This window comes from Lineus longissimus, chromosome 11 (assembly GCF_910592395.1).
Source record: "Lineus longissimus chromosome 11, tnLinLong1.2, whole genome shotgun sequence".
Classification (NCBI taxonomy): Eukaryota; Metazoa; Nemertea; class Pilidiophora; order Heteronemertea; family Lineidae; genus Lineus; species Lineus longissimus.
In genome coordinates this window covers 240,362-263,019 of record NC_088318.1, presented here as the reverse complement: position 1 = coordinate 263,019, position 22,658 = coordinate 240,362, and the positions used below count along the sequence as shown (strand labels likewise).

Sequence of the window (22,658 nt, the reverse complement as noted above, 5' to 3'; positions counted from 1 at the left end):
GTTTTAAGATATTTGAAGAACTCGGTGGTAACAACCTGACAGCTGGTGGCGCCACCTCTGATGGGAAGAACTCACTGTATCGTCCATCGCAGGGAGATCTGGTAGATATGGTGCATCAGTGTGACATCAAGGATGAGTCAATGGTGAGGCAACTAGTCTCGTATATCCACCTGGTTCTGAAGCACTAAATAGAGTGCTGTGCCATGAGATTCTGTGCTTTAAAAATATTGGGTCAAATTTGTGATTGGAAGTGTCAAAAAATCGTGATCAAGATTGGTCGACATTGAGTTCATGATGTGTTGTGTCCGGTTTATGATTGTATTGTTGCTTTTTGTAGGAAGCCACCTGCCACCTGGAGGCAGCTGTGTGTAGCCATTACAAAGTCAGTCAAGTCCAGGGCGCTGGACATGGCCCTGTTTCCCGCATTCAGGGCGTAGTGAAGAGGCAGAAACATGGCCACAGTCGGGATCACAATGTCGTCTATGAGAGTGCCATCTGTCTTGGGTCAAGGTAAGCTGGTTTATAAGTCCTTCATCTGACTTTTTTTGGAGGGGGCTTTTTCCTGCCAAGGGAGAAAGGCAAAAGAGAAAGTCTATCACAGCTAAAAGTTGTCTTGTGTATACAACATGTAATGTCAAATAACTGTGTTCTGCGCATTCTCCATTTAATTTCAGGTATTCAGAGCAGTCTGTTCCTTCAGCCGAGAAGCACGCTGGCATCCTTGGATCACAGACTGAAGAGGCCGCCCTCCTCCACCTCGAGGCCTGCCCTCTGCTGGAGAATCTAGAAACCTGGTCGCAGTGGTCATTAGTGTTTCAGCCGCAGTTCGGTCCGCTGAAGACTTTCGTACAGAAACATGGCGGCATAAAAACCCATCGGACATCATCAGGCCTAACGTATTCTACCACGATCCAGGCGTTGGAAACAGAACCGGGTGTCCTGTTGAAGATCACAGCCCAAACAAGCATTGATCTGTTCTGCCAAAATGCCATGGCTGGCGATGTTAGTTCCTCATGTGGCCACTTGGTGTCACTAGTTGTAGCTAATAAAGGCGTGAAGAGCATGTCGATGGAGCTGTTGGCTAACCACATGCAGTCGGCACTGTTTACCATGAACAGTGAGGGCGCCACGGTCAATGGTGAGTAGACACCTGCACTGTTTACCATGAACAGTGAGGGCGCCACAGGCAACGGTGAGTAGACACCTGCACTGTTTACCATGAACAGTGAGGGCGCCACAGGCAACGGTGAGTAGACACCTGCACTGTTTACCATGAACAGTGAGGGCGCCACGGTCAATGGTGAGTAGACACCTGCACTGTTTACCATGAACAGTGAGGGTGCCACGGTTAACGGTGAGTAGACACCTGCAGAGGTGACTGCTTCAGAGACTGAGAAATCACCCTCATTCTCCATCGATTAGAACTTTGGAAGAACTATGTCACAAACAGATTTAAGTACGCATGCATTTCTGTTTACAGTTAATATGAAGTAATAGCAGTGGAGGGTCCCCCATTCCATGGCGTCAGACATGGTAGAACCCATGTGACAAGTAGCCACCTAAGTCCAAACATGGCCCAGGAGCCAACTAGATGTATCAGCCGAAGGAGACGTTAGTTTGTTATTGATGATTTGTTGGTTTGTCGTGTTCTAGTGAGTGTTCATGATCTCCTTACAGGTGACGGTGGATACAACAGGACGTCTATCCCTAAAGTCGTCCACTTTGTCCGAGAATGTTTGTGTCATCTGCCGATCAGGATGTGTGAAGCTGTGGCCAACCAGGTGAGCTCAATCAATTGGTTGGATTATTTTGATGATTTTCTCCAAATCTACTGTCAAATACGAGCTTAAAAAGTGTGAATATTAGAGCTTTCATCGGGGTGGTCGTGTTAGCGAAGTTGAAAATGCGGGGACAAATGCCTGATTAAGTTTTCCAGGGTGGTCTCGCCAACCTGGGTTCAACTGCACATAAACAATTCAAAATCATCAGAGACAAAATCCTTTTCAGATTTTCTTGGAACCCGTGAGTCATGTTTTAGGAGGTACGACATCGAAGAAGCTGATCTTGGAGAGTTGTCCATCCTTGGATCAAACAAGCCGGATCTATCTCCTGGGTATGCTACTGGGTATCGATACGTGGTCACAGTGTTATCAAGATCGTCTCAACAGAGCTCACCAATCCATCATACCTGCTCGCACGGAGAGAAAGAAAAAGGAGGTTAGCATTCTTGCCTCTTCATACCCTAGTCTGACTCTTCATACCCCAGTCTGACTCTTCATACCCTAGTCTGACTCTTCATACCCTAGTCTGACTCTTCATACCCCAGTCTGACTCTTCATACCCTAGTCTGACTCTTCATACCCCAGTCTGACTCTTCATACCCCAGTCTGACTCTTCATACCCTAGTCTGACTCTTCATACCCCAGTCTGACTCTTCATACCCCAGTCTGACTCTTCATACCCTAGTCTGACTCTTCATACCCTAGTCTGACTCTTCATACCCCAGTCTGACTCTTCATACCCTAGTCTGACTCTTCATACCCCAGTCTGACTCTTCATACCCCAGTCTGACTCTTCATACCCTAGTCTGACTCTTCATACCCCAGTCTGACTCTTCATACCCCAGTCTGACTCTTCATACCCCAGTCTGACTCTTCATACCCCAGTCTGACTCTTCATACCCTAGTCTGACTCTTCATACCCTAGTCTGACTCTTCATACCCTAGTCTGACTCTTCATACCCTAGTCTGACTCTTCATACCCTAGTCTGACTCTTCATACCCTAGTCTGACTCTTCATACCCTAGTCTTGATGTGGTGGTGGCAGGTTGTTGTGGCCTGGTTGTGTCATATGTAAACTAGCTGCTTAGTAACAGACAATAGATGATTCCCAGGACGACCGCCATGTTTCGTCACCACATATATGTGACCTCGGTTGCTTATGAGGACATGCCCCTGTCTAATGTCATGGAGTTGGCACACCTGGCAACCACCTCTCTCTTTGACGCTACGTCATTCCAAACATTGTTCAGCGATTTCTTCCTGGGAATCATCTACAAGCATTGGACGATACCTAATCCTATATTTGATTCAAACTTGAAACTGGGTCAGTTCTGTTTACGTCTCCTAATATTTATGAGCTACCTCATCCTCAAGGGCTTAACTCTTATTATCACTGTATTTTTTCATGCAGAGTTTCTCCGACCTTCTTGACGATGGCACTCCTGTTGAATCTGAAGATGAGGAGCCTGAGAGTGACCTTGATGAAGATGAAGCAGCCGACCCCTGGTCTGACTCAGACTCGGTTCACTTTCTCAGCGACCTTGAGCCAGAACCAGAGATGAAAGAGGTGACTGAGGAGGAAGTGACGGCCCAGGATGAGCCTGTTACCATGGACACCATGGAGACAACATCTGGTGAAGCAGATATCGTGACAGAAGAGAAAGGTGGTGATGAAGAGACGACATCTGTAGGAGAAGAGAGAGAAGAAGTTGCACCAGAGGATGCCAACTTGACACATAAAGAGCGCGAATGTAAGAAGGTGGTGGATCAGATCCGGAAGGAGGAGTTTGGTATTGGCATCATGCTTAATGAAGATGCGGAGAAACTGATGAAGGTTCAACAGGAACGATTGGGTCGTAGCTTAGACAGGCTCTCCCGAGACCTCTACAGTAAGGACACACACTTTGTGCTGGAACTTGTACAGAATGCTGATGATAACACATACCCACCACCTGACCCTGCTCGATCAAAACGGTCATCTGGGCCAGCTATTCGCTTCATTGTGGAGACTGACTGCGTCACTGTTTTGAATAACGAGTGTGGCTTTGAAGAGAAGAACATCCGTGCCTTGTGTGATGTTGGCCGAAGCACAAAAGGCAAGCACAAGTTTGGTTACATTGGACAGAAAGGCATTGGGTTCAAATCAGTGTTCCGAGTGACAGATAAACCAGAGGTGCATTCAAGTGGTTACCATATCAGCTTCAATGTTGAGTCTGGCCCTATGGGATATATCCTACCTCACTGGATCGAGGACCACACACCAGAAACAACAAACAGGTAGGCACTGTAAACGCGTGACTTTCACAAACATATTGTATAGGAGATAATGCACAAGGTATGGTTGCCGGAACGAGTCTTTTGTTATCATCCCTGAGTTGTACTACCATGAAATAGTGACTCTGTCTCAGTGGTGAATGTTCGGTATATTATGATTGACATTTTAGATGGACTACCAAGATCATACTGAAGTTGAAAGAGGAGCTGGACATGTCCAAAGGTCACCAGCAGACGCGGACGTTGGCCAACAGGTTCCATGACGTCAAACCTTCACTCCTGCTCTTCCTTCATCGACTACGCAGTATTGTCATTGAGAACAAGGTGGGTAATCCATGATACTTGTCAGCTGGACAGTTGATGACCATTCCCCAACTCGCGCCACACCAAAACAAATGTCATCAGAAATTGCCCCTATGACCCCCCTTCCTAAATACACGCGTGTTTTCACTGTTTTCCTGCAGAAGATCACATTGGGTCTCAGCCTGCATTTCTTCCCTTTGGATCTCTTCAGGTGGATGATGTGACATCGAAGATGGCGCGGCGAGACATTGGTGAGAACATCATTGAGATTAAACACAACACTGGCACTGATAAATGGCTCGTCACCAAGAAGCTGCTGGATGCCAGTAAGATCTCACCAAAGGTAAGCCTGCTGCTGCCAACTGACCACGTAGTGGAGTTTGCAGGAAATTGTTCCCAAATATTCAAACCCCCTGCGGACCTGGCTGATAATTCTAGGTTAAGGTGGGGCTGAGGGTTAGTATATTGTTGAGGATTAGTTCACTGTTCATCTTTGTTGCTAGAAATCTTTCTACAACACTCTACATGATTGTCATTTCAGGGCAAATCAGGGACGGACATAGAATCGACGGAGATTGCACTGGCGTTCCCCCTTCAAGGCAAAGACAAAGGCTCATACAAGGTATTTAGTTTGCAAAAGTTGAGGAAACGACATGATGTCATCTAGATGTCGTATGCTTCTTTTGAAGACAATTCTCTTGCCTGTTTCGCTGTGTTTACATATGACAAACGTTGACTTTTCCAGTACCGTCCATCCCAGCAGCCGGTGTTTGCCTTCCTGCCATTGAGGAGTTATGGATTTAAATTTATCGTCCAAGGTGATTTCGAGGTGCCGTCTTCTCGGGAAGATGTTGACAGCGATAGTTCCTGGAACCAAGGTTTACTTGATGCGATACCACAGCTGTTTATTGAATCTCTGGACACTTTCAAGGTACACATTGTTACCTCTGAACTCGAAACAAGGAAGAGTTCAGACCCCAAACTGATGAATTAAGGCATGATATCCAGCCCACACTGTCGGCCATGCCCCTGAGAGACTGACAATAGGTCGTCTCGTTGGGAAATGGGTTGGCACGAGGTTCCAGCCCACACTGTCGGCCATGCCCCTGAGAGACTGACAATAGGTCGTCTCGTTGGGAAATGGGTTGGCACGAGGTTCCAGCCCACACTGTCGGCCATGCCCCTGAGAGACTGACAATAGGTCGTCTCGTTGGGAAATGGGTTGGCACGAGGTTCCAGCCCACACTGTCGGCCATGCCCCTGAGAGACTGACAATAGGTCGTCTCGTTGGGAAATGGGTTGGCACGAGGTTCCAGCCCACACTGTCGGCCATGCCCCTGAGAGACTGACAATAGGTCGTCTCGTTGGGAAATGGGTTGGCACGAGGTTCCAGCCCACACTGTCGGCCATGCCCCTGAGAGACTGACAATAGGTCGTCTCGTTGGGAAATGGGTTGGCACGAGGTTCCAGCCCACACTGTCGGCCATGCCCCTGAGAGACTGACAATAGGTCGTCTCGTTGGGAAATGGGTTGGCACGAGGTTCCAGCCCACACTGTCGGCCATGCCCCTGAGAGACTGACAATAGGTCGTCTCGTTGGGAAATGGGTTGGCACGAGGTTCCAGCCCACACTGTCGGCCATGCCCCTGAGAGACTGACAATAGGTCGTCTCGTTGGGAAATGGGTTGGCACGAGGTTCCAGCCCACACTGTCGGCCATGCCCCTGAGAGACTGACAATAGGTCGTCTCGTTGGGAAATGGGTTGGCACGAGGTTCCAGCCCACACTGTCGGCCATGCCCCTGAGAGACTGACAATAGGTCGTCTCGTTGGGAAATGGGTTGACACGAGGTTACAAACGATGTTGCGTCAATGACATCAATCTTTCTGTTGTTCATCTACACTTGCAATTTATCTCTCCTGTCGCAACATAATATTGCATGTTGAAGATGACATTCACTCTGCAATACATCCGCATTGACTCTGGCCTGGAGGGGCTACCGTCAAGGAGTATCACATGAGTGGTGTTTTGCATGGTGGTGCCAATTTGGTTATTGGACTGGTGACGTCTTTAGCTCTGTGTAATGTACTGGGAAGATGTGCACAACTTTGCTGCGTAATTCTTACAGATGCAGCCAGACCTAAACGCCCTCGATGCAGTCAATGCGTACCTCCAATTTGTTCCCATGGAGAATGAGACTCTGGATTTCTTCAAGTCCGTCGCCAGCAACATTCACCAGATGCTCAAGTCGAAGCCATGTTTGCCCACGGAACCTGACGAGGGTAGGTTTACACTTATCCTAATTCAAGGGGGACAAGATTTCTCTCTAGCTCACCCTCAACTTCCAGACCCTGTGGTCCTAGTCTTGAGTCTCGAGTCCTGCCTCAGCCAGCACCAAAACAATACGAGTGGCAAGACTCACAACGTGAGGTTGGCGGGCCAGAGCGTCAGACAGTCTTGTTACTGCTCTGGTGTCAACCAGCTAGCCACAACAAGTAGCTCGTGATAGCTCAACAAACCTGCTGGTGAAGTCTCAACACTGTGAATCGTGTTGATGATAACCAAGACTCTCAACGTGAGGTTGGCGGGCCAGAGCATCAGACAGTGTTGTTACTACTCTTTGGTCAACCAGCCAGCCACCAATTGTAATAACCACTGTATCATCAATCTTTATGTTTCATTTTCAGATGGTAATGTGGAATGGAAACTCCCTTCTCAGATGGTGATCTGTCAAGATCCTCTCATCCAGCAAGTGATCTCGGCCGAGATGTTAGAGCAACACCTGGGACTCTTCTACCTGCATAACGCTGTCATGTCTGCCGGGAACACACCACTGTTACAGAGCTTGGGTATCAAGCAGATATCGACACAGCATTTGTTGGAGATTGGGAAGTCATTGGCAAAGCAGTGGCTGGAAGATGATGTTGATGGTAAGATCAGTCGGGTGGATTTTGATCTGTTAAAAGACTACTTCCTGTGTCAGATTATCAAAATGTTGATTTGGGAGCTGGGTCTTCAATAGGTCTGGATTGCTTCATCTCTTCAATATGAGGATATGTGACCAGGAATATGACACTGGAAAACCCTGAGGCAAGGGGAGCCTTTGAAATACTCGGGCAGACATCCTCTTTCAAAACTTTTAGTAAAGATTACTCGACCGACTGCAGGGGCTGGGAACCCTGGATATTTCAAAGTTTACATCATCAACATTGTACGCCCTGGATTTGCCCAGAATGGTAGGTTTCACTTTTGCATTAAAGTCAACGGCAATGCCATCTTTGGAAAGGGCTGTTTGTTGGAGCTCATTGGTCAATGTCTTCTGATGCCCACTGATCTATATTTCAGTGAGGATTCCCTCGATAGCCAAATGGTTGGTGTGCATCTATCGAAGTCTGAATGAATACAGTACAAATGTGGAGGAACTGAAGGTGTTGAAGAACCTTGCCGTGATTCCGCTGTCGAAGGGTCAGCTGGTTACACTTGATGCATCCACTGTATTCTTCCCGCTGCAGAAGGAGAAGGCCAAGACTAATATGACAGGTTGGTGTTCTGATCTAAGCTGGTGTCGTTATTCTTGATGAAGTGGTCAGGCTGTGCATGTCAGTAATGCTGTCTGGCCACATAGCCTTCGAGCTTGGTTGGGTGAAGTTTAGCGCGCTGGATTCCTGATGGAGTGGTCCTGGGTTTGGTACACCTTCTTCTCAACACTAGTGTTTTTTCACTTGTGAAATACTCGTTCTGTTTTCAGATCCCCTGCGGTACATTGAACAAGACCTCAACACCCTAGACCCACGTCTGCTAACGTGTCTCGTTCTGTTTTCAGATCCCCTGCGACACATTGAACAAGACCTCAACACCCTTGACCCGCGTCTGCTAACGTGTCTCGTTCTGTTTTCAGATCCCCTGCGGCACATTGAACAAGACCTCAACACCCTAGACCCACGTCTGCTAACGTGTCTCGTTCTGTTTTCAGATCCCCTGCGGCACATTGAACAAGACCTCAACACCCTTGACCCGTGTCTGCTAACGTGTCTCGTTCTGTTTTCAGATCCCCTGCGGCACATTGAACAAGACCTCAACACCCTTGACCCGCGTCTGCTAACGTGTCTTGTTCTGTTTTCAGATCCCCTGGGGCACATTGAACAAGACCTCAACACCCTAGACCCGCGTCTGCTAACGTGTCTTGTTCTGTTTTCAGATCCCCTGCGGTACATTGAACAAGACCTCAACACCCTTGACCCGCGTCTGCTAACGTGTCTCGTTCTGTTTTCAGATCCCCTGCGGCACATTGAACAAGACCTCAACACCCTTGACCCGCGTCTGCTAACGTGTCTCGTTCTGTTTTCAGATCCCCTGCGGCACATTGAACAAGACCTCAACACCCTAGACCCACGTCTGCTAACGTGTCTCGTTCTGTTTTCAGATCCCCTGCGGCACATTGAACAAGACCTCAACACCCTAGACCCACGTCTGCTAACGTGTCTCGTTCTGTTTTCAGATCCCCTGCGGCACATTGAACAAGACCTCAACACCCTTGACCCGCGTCTGCTAACGTGTCTTGACCACATCCCCAACTCGCAGATCGAGAAGATATTAGAACAGTGTGATGTCCGCCAGCTCAACGCGCAAGATGTCATTCAACATCACATCATGCCCGCATTCAAGTCAGAGGAGTGCAAGGTAGTTACTGCTCTAGTTATGGACTCATGGAACAAACATCTATGTTGCCATGAAGAGTATTTGTCACTTGTAGTCATGGTTTTTAACCATGGCTGAGTCTGTATCTGAAGACTGCCATGGCCAGTTTCTCTGCATCATTGTGTAGAAGAAGAGAGTCGGCCCCGTGATCAAAGGTTCATTGAGTTCATTCCTGATGTAGCCAGTACACAAACATGTTATTTTCCTTTTGTTTGGAGGTTTTGTAATGTGCCTAGTGGCATTGATGCCCTGGACACATCGAATGAGATCAGGTTCTGTTGTTGTGTGCTGTGTAGTTAAGCATGTTGAGCTTAACATTTCCAGGGTCAACTTGTCTTATTTTACAGTCCTATTCCATGCTGTTGTTTATTTTCCAGCACAAGTCACGCGAACTTCTGTGTGCATACGTTGTTTACATCAAGCATCATGTGATGCGAGATCGGTCGATCCTGAGCATGGAGGAGCTACGCAGTGTCATACAGGTGGACACAAATCAAGGCATGAAAAACCCTGCAACTGAACCAGTCCATTTCACACCTGCCTACCAGAATCGCATAGATCTACAGAATATGCTGCCTGGTAATTTTTCTTTTTAATTCACCCGCACTTGCTACGCCTTGGTTGCATGCTATGAGAGTGAAGTGGGAGAGGGGGTTAATGGTCATGTGACTCTGTCTGCAACCACGGAGGAGTCTCCCTGGCATACAGGTACACGTAGGCACCAGAATGACAGTTACTGTTGCCAGTAAACATCTCCCTGGCATACATGTACACGTAGGCACCAGAATGACAGTTACTGTTGCAAGTAAACATCTCCCCGGCATACATGTACACGTAGGCACCAGAATGACAGTTACTGTTGCAAGTAAACATCTCCCTGGCATACATGTACACGTAGGCACCAGAATGACAGTTACTGTTGCAAGTAAACATCTCCCTGGCATACATGTACACGTAGGCACCAGAATGACAGTTACTGTTGCAAGTAAACATCTCCCTGGCATACATGTACACGTAGGCACCAGAATGACAGTTACTGTTGCAAGTAAACATCTCCCTGGCATACATGTACACGTAGGCACCAGAATGACAGTTACTGTTGCAAGTAAACATCTCCCTGGCATACATGTACACGTAGGCACCAGAATGACAGTTACTGTTGCAAGTAAACATCTCCCTGGCATACATGTACACGTAGGCACCAGAATGACAGTTACTGTTGCAAGTAAACATCTCCCTGGCATACATGTACACGTAGGCACCAGAATGACAGTTACTGTTGCAAGTAAACATCTCCCTGGCATACATGTACACGTAGGCACCAGAGTGATAGTTACTGTGACTCGAGGTTATTCGTTTCATTCAAAGGATGTGGCAGTTGCAGTCAAGTGCCTTGTCCAATCACGTCCCAAGCTCTATGTACCTTCTATGTTAACAAACCCATGATGATGGGTTCATTATGTCGGTGAGTTACGTTGAGTATTACAATTTAAAACCTCTCTCTCTCCAGGCTGTAAGTGGGTGCTACTTTCTGCTGCGTACATGCCAGCAGACCCAACGCATCAAGACATCAGCCAGTGGCGGGACTTCTTCATAAAGATTGGTGTACTCGACTTTTTGGCGATCAAACCAAGGACAGTCACCCTGACATTGGAGGAACTGGTAAGTAAAAGACACTTTGTCTTGTATTAAGTCGAGAGCTGAGCTTCATCAAGGACAACAGGAGTTGTACAAAAACATCATGAAAATCGGACAATTAGCAATGTACCTGTCTGAGTGAGAGTCGTCCCTCTATTAGAGAATGAGGTGGTGACACCTGGGACCAACCTAACAACCATCGAATCCACTCACTTCTGGTGGCTGGAAAACGGTCTTCCTGTCTGAACCGAAGGCCAGTTGCATTGAGGAACTGCGGGCTGATTTGGTTGCTTCATGTGAACTGTGCAGCATGTTGACAGCACTAATGCTTCTCTATTTCAGAGAGAATCACCATGGAGCGGGTATGCGAGTCTTCTTCCTGACCAGACAGGTCCATTCACCATCGAGGATTACGTCTGCGATGAATTAACTGCTCTGCTGACATCGACTGCTCAACAGAAATACATCGAGATGAAGACACTCTATCAGATCTTGGATGCACTCTTCGACAAAGAATTTGAAAGGTTTACTAAGACACAGTTGAGCTCACCAGGAAGTTTGCGGCCGGTTGATGTTGAGACTTCATTCAGTTTGTCACTGAAGCAAACTGCTTGGGTGCCGGTGACTGTCATCAAGTATTCCGACTGCGTGAGTGAGCAAGTTCTGATGAAAGGGAACGAGGTTTACCTGAGGTTGAAGAAAATTGAAGACCTATTGGACAATCACGTTCCATACTTGAATGTTACGTCGTCAGCAAAGAGTTCATTTGGATCTTTCTTGCAGTTGCATTCCAGTCTGTCCACTGATGAAATATTGGACTTCTTGATTGGCTGGTGTCAGCGAGGTGAAGACCAATCGAAACCAGAGACTTTCATAACCTTGATGGACCATGTTTTGAACATCTATGAGTACCTTCGACGCAACCTCTCGATGCAACGGATCAAGGAGTTGTTTGAGAATTACCCCATCATTTTCGTGCCAAAGATGTCAGGCTCTGGCCATGTGCCTTGCGAGGGCGAGTTCTCGTATAGACAGGAGGTATGCTGGGAAGACCCTAAAGGATTATTCACAAAATTTAGGAATGAGCTGCGTGATTGTCATTGTGATATCCAGTGCCCACAAACACTATGTCATATCTACCAAGGACAGTTTCAGTCCCTCTTCTGCAGCCCTGAGTTTGGTGCAGTGCGTTTAGCTCCGCTGTGGAAGGAATATGTAGGACTTCTTACATTCGTTGCTAGTTATTACCCAGATTCATCTGCAGTACTTTCCGATGTCCTGAGCATCTTTGAAATTCTTGGCAGAGAACTGAGTGTTGTAGCTGAACACGTGGCCGAGTGTATGGGCAGCGAGTTACGGCGTCTCATCGGTAAGGATAAGGTTTTCCCGACCAAGGCAAAGTCGTGGGCCAGCATCGAGGAGAAACCAATGCTTGTGGATAAGGACCAGTTGTTCAAGTGGTTTAGTGGGAAGCCTGGTGCACACTTCTTGGAACTCGAGATGACAGAGGGGTCGAAGAGAAGGAAGAAGGGCAAGAAAGGTATGCACTTGTTTTGTTTGGCGTTCGTCTGTTATGTTGGGTTGCAGCACACTTTACTCAAGTGAGGCCGTGTTCTGATGATGCCAGGATACGCGGTATCTGGTACTGATAAACCACTCATGTCTTTATGGTTACCTGTGATTACAGGAAATCAAGCAACCCCTCTCAAGATGTTTCTGACTTGGTTTATTTCATCTATTGATTCTCTCCTTACAGTTGCTCCGGACTACAACTTGGATTATATCCAATCTTTCCTCAACGCTTGCCGCATCCCTACGTTGAGTTCATGCATCTCCACCCTGCTGACGACCGAGATGTACAACTTGTGCCCTGACCTTCAGGAGTTCATGTGGCGTACTATGCCCCTGCTGCAGCTCTACCTCTACAACATGTACTCAGATCGGTATGAGACACTTCAGAGGGAGAAAGTGGCTGCAAAGCTGAAGATCATGAGATTTGCTTCAGTGAGTGTCTTACCATTGACCGATATTGTCAGTTTTGTGTCCCTTGGGTTTCAAAGAGCAGTGCTCAGTTGAACCTGACCAGAGAGGGGAACATCAGAGTGAAGGAGTCAGGATACCAACTCATGATTGATCTTAAAGTCAACACCCTTCCACTGCACTACGCAGCCCCTTTTCATGAGCTCCTTACTGCCAACTCTCAGCTTTACCTGGTTTGATAACCGTGGCAATAGTGGTTGAGGTAGTTGCCCAAGTTTGATTCCCTCTATGATAAACTCATTCCACATATGTTGTGTAGGTTGGTAAACTTGAGGTGGTCTACTCCCTGAAACACAGCAACACGGCTGTCCACATCCAGAGTGAGGCATGTGCGATGGATGAGTGGAGCACGTTCTACATCCATAAAGATCACATCCCTGCCGTCCTGGAGATTCAGAAGGAGATTGCCCGCGTGTTCAGTGACGAGGACCAGATGATTAGGAATGGCATCAGGTAAACCTGGCAGAACGAATTGCTTCATCAGTTTGATATTACGTATGATAGGTGACTGTAGACATGGCAAGGTGTTTTAGCAGAATGAAATGACCAAGAGTCGAGTAGAATGTGTGCTTCTTGGTTTCTTTAGAAATGTTTCTAAGTCAGGCTTGGAAATGAATGTAAAGAGCTTTGAGAAGTTGTGCAGCATGAAAGAGATGTGCCTCTTGTTTCAGGACGTTCCTGACTGATATTAACCAGATGATCAAGGAGCGTGGCGTTCCCACGTCAGAGATGATCTGCCAGATGAAGGACTGGGAGGCACTGCCTGACATGGAGGAACGATGGGAGGTGGAGGAGCCCAAGAGGAGGTTACCTCCGGTACCCAAGGTAAAGCCGCAGGAACCTGAGGTGACGCCTGCGGTCGAGGAGGGGAAGGAGAATAAGATGAAGATAGATGGACCGTTTCTGTCTCAGTGGCCACCACCAGCTCCCTCTGGCAGGAAAACAGGTAGCACTTGATGGCGAGGCTGTCTTGCTGGCTTTCCTTACAGCAACATTTGGCAACTCGGTCCTGTGCAGGACATTGTTTGAAGTTGATTATCAAGTTCGTGTATCGATACCTTTTCTTGCCCAACAGGTCAATGAACAAGACTGCCCTGTGAATATAAGGATCCCCCTTTACATGCAATCCCTGAAACTGAGAGAAACCAGGTTTGGTTAAGAGTATCTACACGCATGTGTATCAAGTTGTTTATTGATTATTGGAATATTTCAGGTGATTCACAGACTGGTGGCGGCTTAATGAGCATGTGGCCTCCTCCGAAACATTCTGATGAGATCCCGCCCTTTGCTCGGCCTCCAACCGCTGATGGACCAAGAGAGCCAGGTGGTCGTGAACCTGGTTCCGGCGACTGCCAAGAGGGGGCAGTGTTCACCCGGAGCCAGAGTGTCCAGTCTGGAGGAACTGTGAGTATAGAGATCTGGATTATAATCCTGGAATTTTCGTCACCGCCATTCGACTTCACAATTGAAATGACAGAGTCTGGGTATGTTCAGTGTGTTCCAATTCTCTTCGGAGCAGTGCCTGGCATGCATTAGCTGATACAACCTCTGAAAATATAGTTACAACTTCTGACTTGTTGAGCCAGGCACTGATGTCCTCAATGGAGTGTAACGTGCCTGAACATAGAGAGTTAAGGGAAGCACTCTTGACGTTCTATGAGTGTTCTGGGCTCGACGTGTCACTCTAAATGTGGCAGGTTGTCTCTCCACATTGGTTCTTCTCCCCGTCTGATGAGTGTTGGTTTCTTCCACAGCCTGGTGTTGGAGGTGGTGATATGAGGCGACCACGCGATGATCATCCACCTGGAGACCAGGTTGGTGAACACGACCTGGGTGGTGGACATGGACTGGGCGGTGGGGTAGGTCCAAGGAGGGGAGAGGGAGATGGACGTCCGTCTTCAGACAGCGTGCTGGGTAAGTGAGACATTCTGTAGAGACTTGTTACAACCTTGTTGCTGTGACAAGTAAGTAGTGGGAAGGTCCCCTGAAAAGTTTATGATGGCATCATTCACAGAACTTCCTAACCCGATATACAATAGCCATGATTCATGCCTGAATCATGTGTGAAGATTTGTCCGTTGTTGTCTTACAATGTGGCGATCATTTCGTCTTACAGGTCATGGGAAACCAGAGCATTCTGGTCGTAACCTCGGTGACTACATCACTGAGGCGATCAACCAGACACAGGATACCACATCGTCCGAAACAGCTGAAGAAAACCTGAAAGAAAGTGAATCAACAAACGTTGAGGAGACGTCTGCTGGAAGCCAATCTCCCAAGCAGACGGAGGCTGAGGAGGCTGGCCAAGAAATGGAGACGAGGCGAGCAAGGACGACAAGCACTGGTGCCTTTGCGACACCTCCGCGTGATGTCAGAAGTAGTCATGAGGGGACACCGTCGCGAGGCTTCGTGAAGAGTAAGTACTTGAAATAGATGTTGTGGGAGTAAACTGTCGTGGTTTCTGTGTCTAGTTGAATGCCGGGAGAAACGAGATTGGTATCTGCCAGTGTGGGTTGGTGATTTAATGAACAGTCTTTTCAAAAGTGCACCATTAATTGCATTTCTAAGGGCTGTTCATTTGCCTGATCTAACGAGAAATAGTGACGAAAGGAAAGTCATTGGATTGCAGTAAGTTTGATTTGAGGTGCATCTTATTGAGTTGTCCAATGGATGATTTCTGTTTTCAGTGGGTGAAGGGATTGAGGAAGAAATCATCTTTGATGACCTTGGCGACCTTTCAATGTCAAACCTGCCTCATGAGATCAGGATCGAAGCGAGTGAGGATGCAGAGGAAGTCGGCCGAATCGGTGAACAGCTTGTCTACAATTTCTTGAAAAAACGAGAAACTTTCAACGGTTTGATCATCGTAGAAGTTGTGTGGATAAACCGGCATCATGAAACTGGTGATCCGTTTGACATTCTGTTGAAGTTGAAAGATGATTGTGGAAATTTGAATGAAGTTTTTATTGAGGTCAAGGCTACAAAAACAGAGCACAAGGTCACGATGGGGATGTCTTTACGAGAACTTGACTTCGCTTCAGAGAAACAGGAGCGATACTATCTGTACCGCGTTTTCAATATCGGTGAGAAGAAGAAGCCCAAGTTGGTCAGCATCAATAACATCAAGGAGAAACTCGACCGCAAGGTTATTCACTTGTGTATGATCTGCCCAGCTCAGATTGCCCTGGGTCATGGGTACCAGGTTGGGGCTGTGAATGGAGACGCTGCTTTCTCTGGGAACGAGAATCTGTCGACTGGAGGTCATAGCAACAAATTAGAAACGTTATCCTTCCAGAAGTTAGAGTCGTCAATGGGAAGCCAAGGTCAAGGTCAGAGACTGCCTGGTAGAGCTATGCTTGCCGCGATACCTCCACAGGAACTGAAACAGGTTCTGGGGGAACATCTATTCCCACTTATTTCTGGTATGCAGCCAGAACTAGCCACAAAGATCACGGGCATGTTGCTCGAGTTGGATAATGCCATGTTGCTGCAGATGTTAGAGGACCGGGGATCGCTCAGGGTTAAAGTGGAGGAAGCTGTGAGCATGTTGAAGGCGTACCAAGCCAAGTATCAGTGATGAAACCTGGTGAATTCCCACCATCTCGTAACCTGTGGAAATATTGTCTACAAAGAGCATGTCAGTATTGCTGAGTCACAGTCATGACATGTCAAGGTCACAGTCATGACATGTCAAGGTCACATGTATGACATTGAACATTGGTGTGGTTTGATTTGCCAGATAGGAATTGTTACCGATTTTAATAAATGATTGAATGATCAACAAGCCAAGTAACAAAGCAGAGTTCATATAAATGGAACATTTTGTTATCATTACTTTATCTGCAATTAGATTTTGTGTTACTACATGTCTTAAATATAACCTGTTATTCTTTATACTGTAAGTAGATTAACCACTGAATAACCAAGTTCAACTAGAAAGAGACTTGATATGAGATATTTCGCTTCTCGTGGAGGCCGCTAAATACTCGCTTGTGTGTGATTAAGTGTTGAGCTATATTTACATATGTATGTTTAAATATTCAGAATGAAACCACCTGTTTGGCTGAGACTGGCTATTTGCTGGAAACTCACATCAGTATCTCAATTGTTGTTGTTTGTTGGATGTTCGTCTCCACTTCAGCCATAAGCGTTGTAGATGTTCATTCAAATCTCTTATGCAGTTGTGCTGTTGCTCGAGTTAAATACCTAATGAAATTGTGTGTTGAATTGGTAAATGTGTTGTCAGTGTAGTCTTTAGTGTCCAGAGACTGTCAAGTAGGGTGTCCAACATATCCGATTTGGGGTAAACAAGTAATCTTGAACTCGAACAATATGCATATTTATTGGTATTATGTGTGAATGAGGTAAACTCATTTCTAGCTTTTGAATGCAAAAATGATAGTTACATGTAGTAATCGCTATATTTCTTGTAGATAAAACTGAAGTAAATTCTCCTGAAAGGTAAAGAATGAATCTTGTTCTTTGTGGCTTAAAATGTACTGTGCATCTGACGAGAGGGTTGTCTTCCTGTCAGAGATGTCAAATTGGCTGACACTTCATCACATTATCATCATCACCATCTATAATGTCGCTACCTCATGAAAGAGAAGATGAGGTCACAGCCTGACCTGACTTTGAGCATCGTCAAGTCATACGCATTAGCCATATGACTTGGATTTTTTCTGATCTGCCCTTCTCAATCTGACAAATAAACCCAAGAAAACTCGAATATGAAACCAAATCTTTTAATTTTCATAAATGCATATAATAGCCACAACATTCACATGAATATTGGGATACCAAAACCATTGCATGCAACTGCTGTGAAAGTATTCAGCCAAGAGTACAATTCAATCTGATGAATACAGATTTGAAACATACATTAATATCAATATTGTCAAGAGATGCTGCAACCATTGTAAAAGTATTAATATCTACAACAAGACTATCAGCTGTGAGTGATCACTTAAGACACACTGACTAACAAGGTCTTGTAAATGACCAAGTCGTCCAAGGGATATATTCCGAGCCTTTGGCTGTACAGATAAGAATCTCATGTATACAGTATAATCTGTTGTGGTGAAATATTCAATACTGACCAGGATATATAATCTGTTAACAGTTGTAAACTACACTACATGAATTCCACTCCTCCCTTCTGCTTCAGGTGAAGTCTGATGCAGTGTCTTAGGCAAAGACTAGCTGGTACATAAAAAGCTTGTAAAAAACAAGCAATGGTTATCAAATACACTTTGATAACCCAAAGTATTTATTACACAAGGCTAGACTGGCATAAAATCTTATAAAAAACATTGAAAGGGCATCAAATCCACTTTGATAACCAGCAGCAGTTCCATGGATGAGGCTCAAGTTTACCGGCTCTTACACAAAACTTGAGAAGAGATGGAGCAAAGGGATATGTCATTAATCATAGTTCTTGATGTGCAAATTGACAAAATAATACATTAAAATCACCAGAGGTGCATAGTTGATAATCACTGATAAAGTTACAAATCTCTCCAAGTTGCACTGCACAAAGCACGGTTCTCCTCACTCGGACAAATGATTGTAATAGGTTTTAACATCCACGACTGGAGACGTGTTTTGGACTGGTTCATTGTACATGTATTGGCTGCCTTGGTGTTACTGGGCAGCTTGTTCCACAGTGCAGGGGCAACATTTGTACAAGTCTGATCTCCATACTTTGTTTCTGATCTGCAAGGGACAAAGTGCTCTGAGTGGGACAACCTGGTAATGTGGACATTCGTCTCCACCCTCGGCAACGATTGGAGGGATTTTGTTAGTTCTTCTCTTGGCAGAGGAAGTCCAAGATGACCTTGAGGTTAGATGACCTTGAGGTTCACAGTTTAGAAGTATTCTACACAGGGTTCTTTGCATTCTCTATCAGCTGGACTATATGCCTGGAGATCTCTTCCTTGTATGATCGCTGTACGTAGTGGCCGCCGCGTGCAAAACTCAGTGCTTTCTTGAACGTCCCATAAACTAGGAAGTCTGGAAAGAAAGAGCAATGCCTGACAGGATGTGACAGCTCAATAGGTCTGGGAGGTGGCCGAATATCTTATTGATAAGGTGGGTTATTGTGATGTTATGGAGAGAGGCGGGGCAACACACTGAAATCTATCCTCCATCAACGCCCCCAAGAGATAAATAAGTGGAACCAGCTTTCTCTTTGGTCTTTTTCAGCAGGAGAACCTTCATGTGGCTTCACTACAACCACCTGGCCGATGGAGATTGAATGACCCGTTACCTTCATGGGGCTTCACTACAACCACCTGACCGATGGAGATTGAATGACCCGTTACCTTCATGGGGCTTCACTACAACCACCTGGCCGATGGAGATTGAATGACCCGTTACCTTCATGGGGCTTCACTACAACCACCTGACCGATGGAGATTGAATGACCCGTTACCTTCGTGGGGCTTCACTACAACCACCTGGCCGATGGAGATTGAATGACCCGTTACCTTCATGGGGCTTCGCTACAACCACCTGACCGATTCAGATTGAATGACCCGTTACCTTTGTTCTTTTCCCCTTGAGTGGCCCCGCCATCCCGGTTATATTCCACGCAGTGTTCATGTGGAATCCCGATCAGAGATCCTAACTCGTACTGAACACTCCACTCAACTATTTTATCGTTCTTTGTCATAACTACGACAGATGGGAGATTCCTTGCCTTCAGTAATCGTATGTCCTCATTTATCTGCAGTAAAGAAGAAAGATGGATGGTTCACTTTACAACTGATTGGACAGACAGAAGCAAAGTCAACTAACGCTTGCCATAACTTGCATTTCATAAAGATTGCGTTGTGAAAACTCGATACTAAATCCTACCCTAAATAACCAAGACTTGATTGCTTTACAATCGAGGCAGTCACCACTTGAATCTTCGTATCCTGGTTATATATGAGCCACCAACACGCTGGTTTGGATCATAGAGAGAGGCTGGTGATCAATGGGCCACCAACACGCTGGTTTGGATCATAGAGAGAGGCTGGTGATCAATGGGCCACCAACACGCTGGTTTGGATCATAGAGAGAGGCTGGTGATCAATGGGCCACCAACACGCTGGTTTGGATCATAGAGAGAGGCTGGTGATCAATGGGCCACCAACACGCTGGTTCAGATCACAGACAAGTAGGCTCATGCGTTAATGCTGACAAGCTGATGTGCGACAGGACAAAAAGAGACATTAACACACCTTCTTAAAGTCCAACGCGAATGAGACCAAGGCAGATGTCACAAGCTGTCGAATATCAAAACTTGACGTGAAGCCAATGAGTTTATAAATCGTCAGGAGCAGAGGTTGCACTACAATCTTTAGAGGTGTATGTAGTAATCCACAACACCACCTCTTGAATTTGAATGGCCGCAAAGCTCTGAAAAGATAATCGTAATATGGTTAGATGAAAAGAATATCAGCCTTTATCAAGATCCTTTTGGGTTTTTTAAGGCATGACAATATGATGACGAGAGGCTTTCGTCTGTATGATCATAATTGCACTACATCTGCCGAGCATGCATCTCATTCCCATCACGTATAAAGAAGATGAAGAATACAACATCTATGTTGCTTACCTATGAGGTCTGTGTGCACAAGGATTCATGAAGCAGACGGACTTGACAGCAGGATGATGAGCTGACACAGTGATACCTGACCATGTGCCTGCACTGTGACTCACCACCACATCCAGTCTGCAAGCAAGAGAGTAGAAACATGAAATATTGGAGCAGGGTCGATATCCCTTGGCTTAAAAACAACTGATGCACACCGGGTCATAAAGAAACTGATGCACACCGGGTCATAAAGAAATTGATGCACACCGGGTCATAAAGAAACTGATGCACACCGGGTCATAAAGAAACTGATGCACACCGGGTCATAAAGAAACTGATGCACACCGGGTCATAAAGAAACTGATGCACACCGGGTCATAAAGAAACTGCTTGCCTTTGACATTAAAATGCCAACTGACTATCTCTGGGCATTGGGTATGGCTTGAGGAGTAGAAATACATCTTCTAATTTACATCAGGTCTGACATTAGAAACAATCTTATTGCAGATAGAGACAGAGCAGTAGGTTTACCTTTTTAATTGGAGTGAATCGATGAAGTCAGACATAAGTTGACTCCTCCCATCGCGATCCAAACTGTCACTCTTCCCGCTGCTATCTTTAGTCGCATGTGTCGTCCCATAACCTGGAAACACGATCAGTATTTGGCTGGAGAAGTCATTTCATGGTTTGCATTCTCTCATCGATATCGGAAAGCAAATGGACTTGCACAACCCTGAATCAAGCCTTCTTACTGCCTGATTGAAATAAGCATAAGGGGAAGGGGGAAGTAAAATTCAACTTTTGATTGGATAACACTTCACCACTGGAACTAACCCCACATTCTGCTGCTGTCCAATGTCTTACCTGGGAAGTTGGGGATTATAATGCGCAAGTTTCGATCAACAAGAGGTTGAAGCAACTCCTGGAAATTGCTGGATGCGCCAGGATCACCATGGAAACACATGACCACTCCAGCAGGTTCAGCCGGACCATACTCCTCGTAATAAACCTAGAAAATAATATATTTATAGATATTATGGTTGATAGTAAACACATCATTCTTAATCTCAAAATGTGCAATCCATACCATATATAGATTAGCAAAAAATTCAGGATCTCAGATATCTTATAATACTAGTTTGACAAATCTCTGAACTATAGAATTAAGAACTCATTGGTAATCGCCAATATCGCTTTTGTGATAACTTCAGTATCATTCAACTAACTAGAAACTATGCTTGGGAATTTGAAGTAATGATGTTTTTAAATTACCATGTACTCAAGGCCTGAAGATGTAACACTTGTTTTCTTAAACTCAGTGTGGCAAGATCGAGTGGGAGACACACACTTCTGCCAATGCTGGATATGGCCAGAATGACGGATTTGTTGGTAAAGTCTTCGAGTTAATCTCAGCATGATGGATCCTCACGCGCACGCTTCCATATAAATAAGGTTCATTTGACATCTGTCCAGCAAGGCGAATGAGATGCCTTTCTTAACACTATCTCGTCAATTCTTCCTGAAAAGTAATAATAACTAATATACCACATCATTGGTTCCTGAATGTTTAGAGACAGCCTCATAAAACATCAGCCATACGCCAGACAGAGCAGAGGGCGAGGTTGTTGTTTTTGTGTGTAAATCCCTCCGTTTCATCGAAGCACCTTGCTCTGGCTGTTGGAATCCCCTGCAAGTAATTGTTCGTTATTCCTAATGTCACGGGTTACATACAGCTTGTGACACAGTAAATTGGAGAGGTTGAGGATAATCAATTATCAATGCCGCAACGGCGCGGCGATTGTCTGCTGCAAATGGATGCTAGTTCACTCTAAGCTGTCAATCCTGTTCTGGTCGCCATGGCAAGCATTGACACACCAGTCAGCTAGACAATACAATTTCAAGTTTGAGCCAAAATGATGGTACACCCCCACACTGGTGACTGTAGTGTATGCCTAGGCTATTATGTGATTGTGCATGGAAATCGTGTATAGGGCCTACAATTTCACTTTTCCAATGCCGAGCCCGAGACAAAAATGTGTTCAAATAAAATACCATTTAGGCCTACAACTAAGGTCAGAGGTAGGCCCTGTGGGCACGATCGACTTGTCGACTAAACTGGTAACGCAAATGTCATGAAATTTTCAGGAAATGTTCTTTATTGTGTACTTATTTCGTTCATGGCTTCTAAATTTTATTTTGATGACTTAATACCTGACTTTAAACCTGGTGGGCGCTGGTGGACACTGTTAAGGATGACCGGACTCAACCACTCGCTTGTCAATTCAGCGCCACCCGTGGGGCCTAATGGTATTAGGCTATAAAATACAGCAAACAATTGCGGTTG

At 45.8% G+C, this 22,658-nt stretch overlaps 2 protein-coding genes across 2 annotated transcripts in view; one reads left to right on the top strand and one right to left on the bottom strand.

Moving 5' to 3' along the window:
- Window positions 1-17,201, top strand: part of LOC135496032 (uncharacterized) — a 30,370-nt gene extending 13,169 nt beyond the window's left edge. The window contains exons 11-34 of the mRNA XM_064785134.1: window positions 9-143; window positions 338-510; window positions 675-1,138; window positions 1,678-1,781; window positions 2,008-2,217; window positions 3,193-4,058; window positions 4,226-4,379; window positions 4,570-4,701; window positions 4,900-4,980; window positions 5,104-5,289; window positions 6,485-6,638; window positions 7,044-7,286; window positions 7,702-7,896; window positions 8,855-9,036; window positions 9,432-9,633; window positions 10,565-10,716; window positions 11,035-12,232; window positions 12,449-12,696; window positions 12,992-13,185; window positions 13,404-13,678; window positions 13,946-14,136; window positions 14,487-14,646; window positions 14,849-15,148; window positions 15,420-17,201. Coding sequence (XP_064641204.1) covers window positions 9-143; window positions 338-510; window positions 675-1,138; window positions 1,678-1,781; window positions 2,008-2,217; window positions 3,193-4,058; window positions 4,226-4,379; window positions 4,570-4,701; window positions 4,900-4,980; window positions 5,104-5,289; window positions 6,485-6,638; window positions 7,044-7,286; window positions 7,702-7,896; window positions 8,855-9,036; window positions 9,432-9,633; window positions 10,565-10,716; window positions 11,035-12,232; window positions 12,449-12,696; window positions 12,992-13,185; window positions 13,404-13,678; window positions 13,946-14,136; window positions 14,487-14,646; window positions 14,849-15,148; window positions 15,420-16,309 — 7,089 coding nt within the window. The 3' untranslated portion in view covers window positions 16,310-17,201. The remainder of the gene's footprint in view (window positions 1-8; window positions 144-337; window positions 511-674; window positions 1,139-1,677; window positions 1,782-2,007; window positions 2,218-3,192; window positions 4,059-4,225; window positions 4,380-4,569; window positions 4,702-4,899; window positions 4,981-5,103; window positions 5,290-6,484; window positions 6,639-7,043; window positions 7,287-7,701; window positions 7,897-8,854; window positions 9,037-9,431; window positions 9,634-10,564; window positions 10,717-11,034; window positions 12,233-12,448; window positions 12,697-12,991; window positions 13,186-13,403; window positions 13,679-13,945; window positions 14,137-14,486; window positions 14,647-14,848; window positions 15,149-15,419) is intronic.
- Window positions 17,202-17,505: 304 nt separating this feature from the next.
- Window positions 17,506-22,612, bottom strand: LOC135495616 (uncharacterized). Its single transcript, XM_064784421.1, has 8 exons — window positions 22,526-22,612; window positions 21,587-21,833; window positions 21,179-21,323; window positions 20,846-20,957; window positions 20,336-20,452; window positions 19,959-20,136; window positions 19,276-19,459; window positions 17,506-18,744 (listed from the first exon to the last, which is right to left on the bottom strand). Exons 2-8 carry the CDS (start codon window positions 21,728-21,730, stop codon window positions 18,611-18,613), a joined length of 1,014 nt encoding a protein of 337 aa, XP_064640491.1. The 5' UTR covers window positions 21,731-21,833; window positions 22,526-22,612; the 3' UTR covers window positions 17,506-18,610.
- Between the last annotated feature and the right edge of the window lie 46 nt (window positions 22,613-22,658).

Excerpts from the sequence above, each read along its gene's own strand:
- LOC135495616 (XM_064784421.1), bottom strand. The coding sequence starts at position 21,730 with ATGCTGAGATTAACTCGAAGACTTTACCAACAAATCCGTCATTCTGGC. Across the intron at positions 20,453-20,845 it reads GATTCACTCCAATTAAAAAG|ACTGGATGTGGTGGTGAGTC; the intron begins GTAAACCTACTG and ends TCTTGCTTGCAG. Across the intron at positions 19,460-19,958 it reads TCGCGTTGGACTTTAAGAAG|ATAAATGAGGACATACGATT; the intron begins GTGTGTTAATGT and ends TCTTTACTGCAG.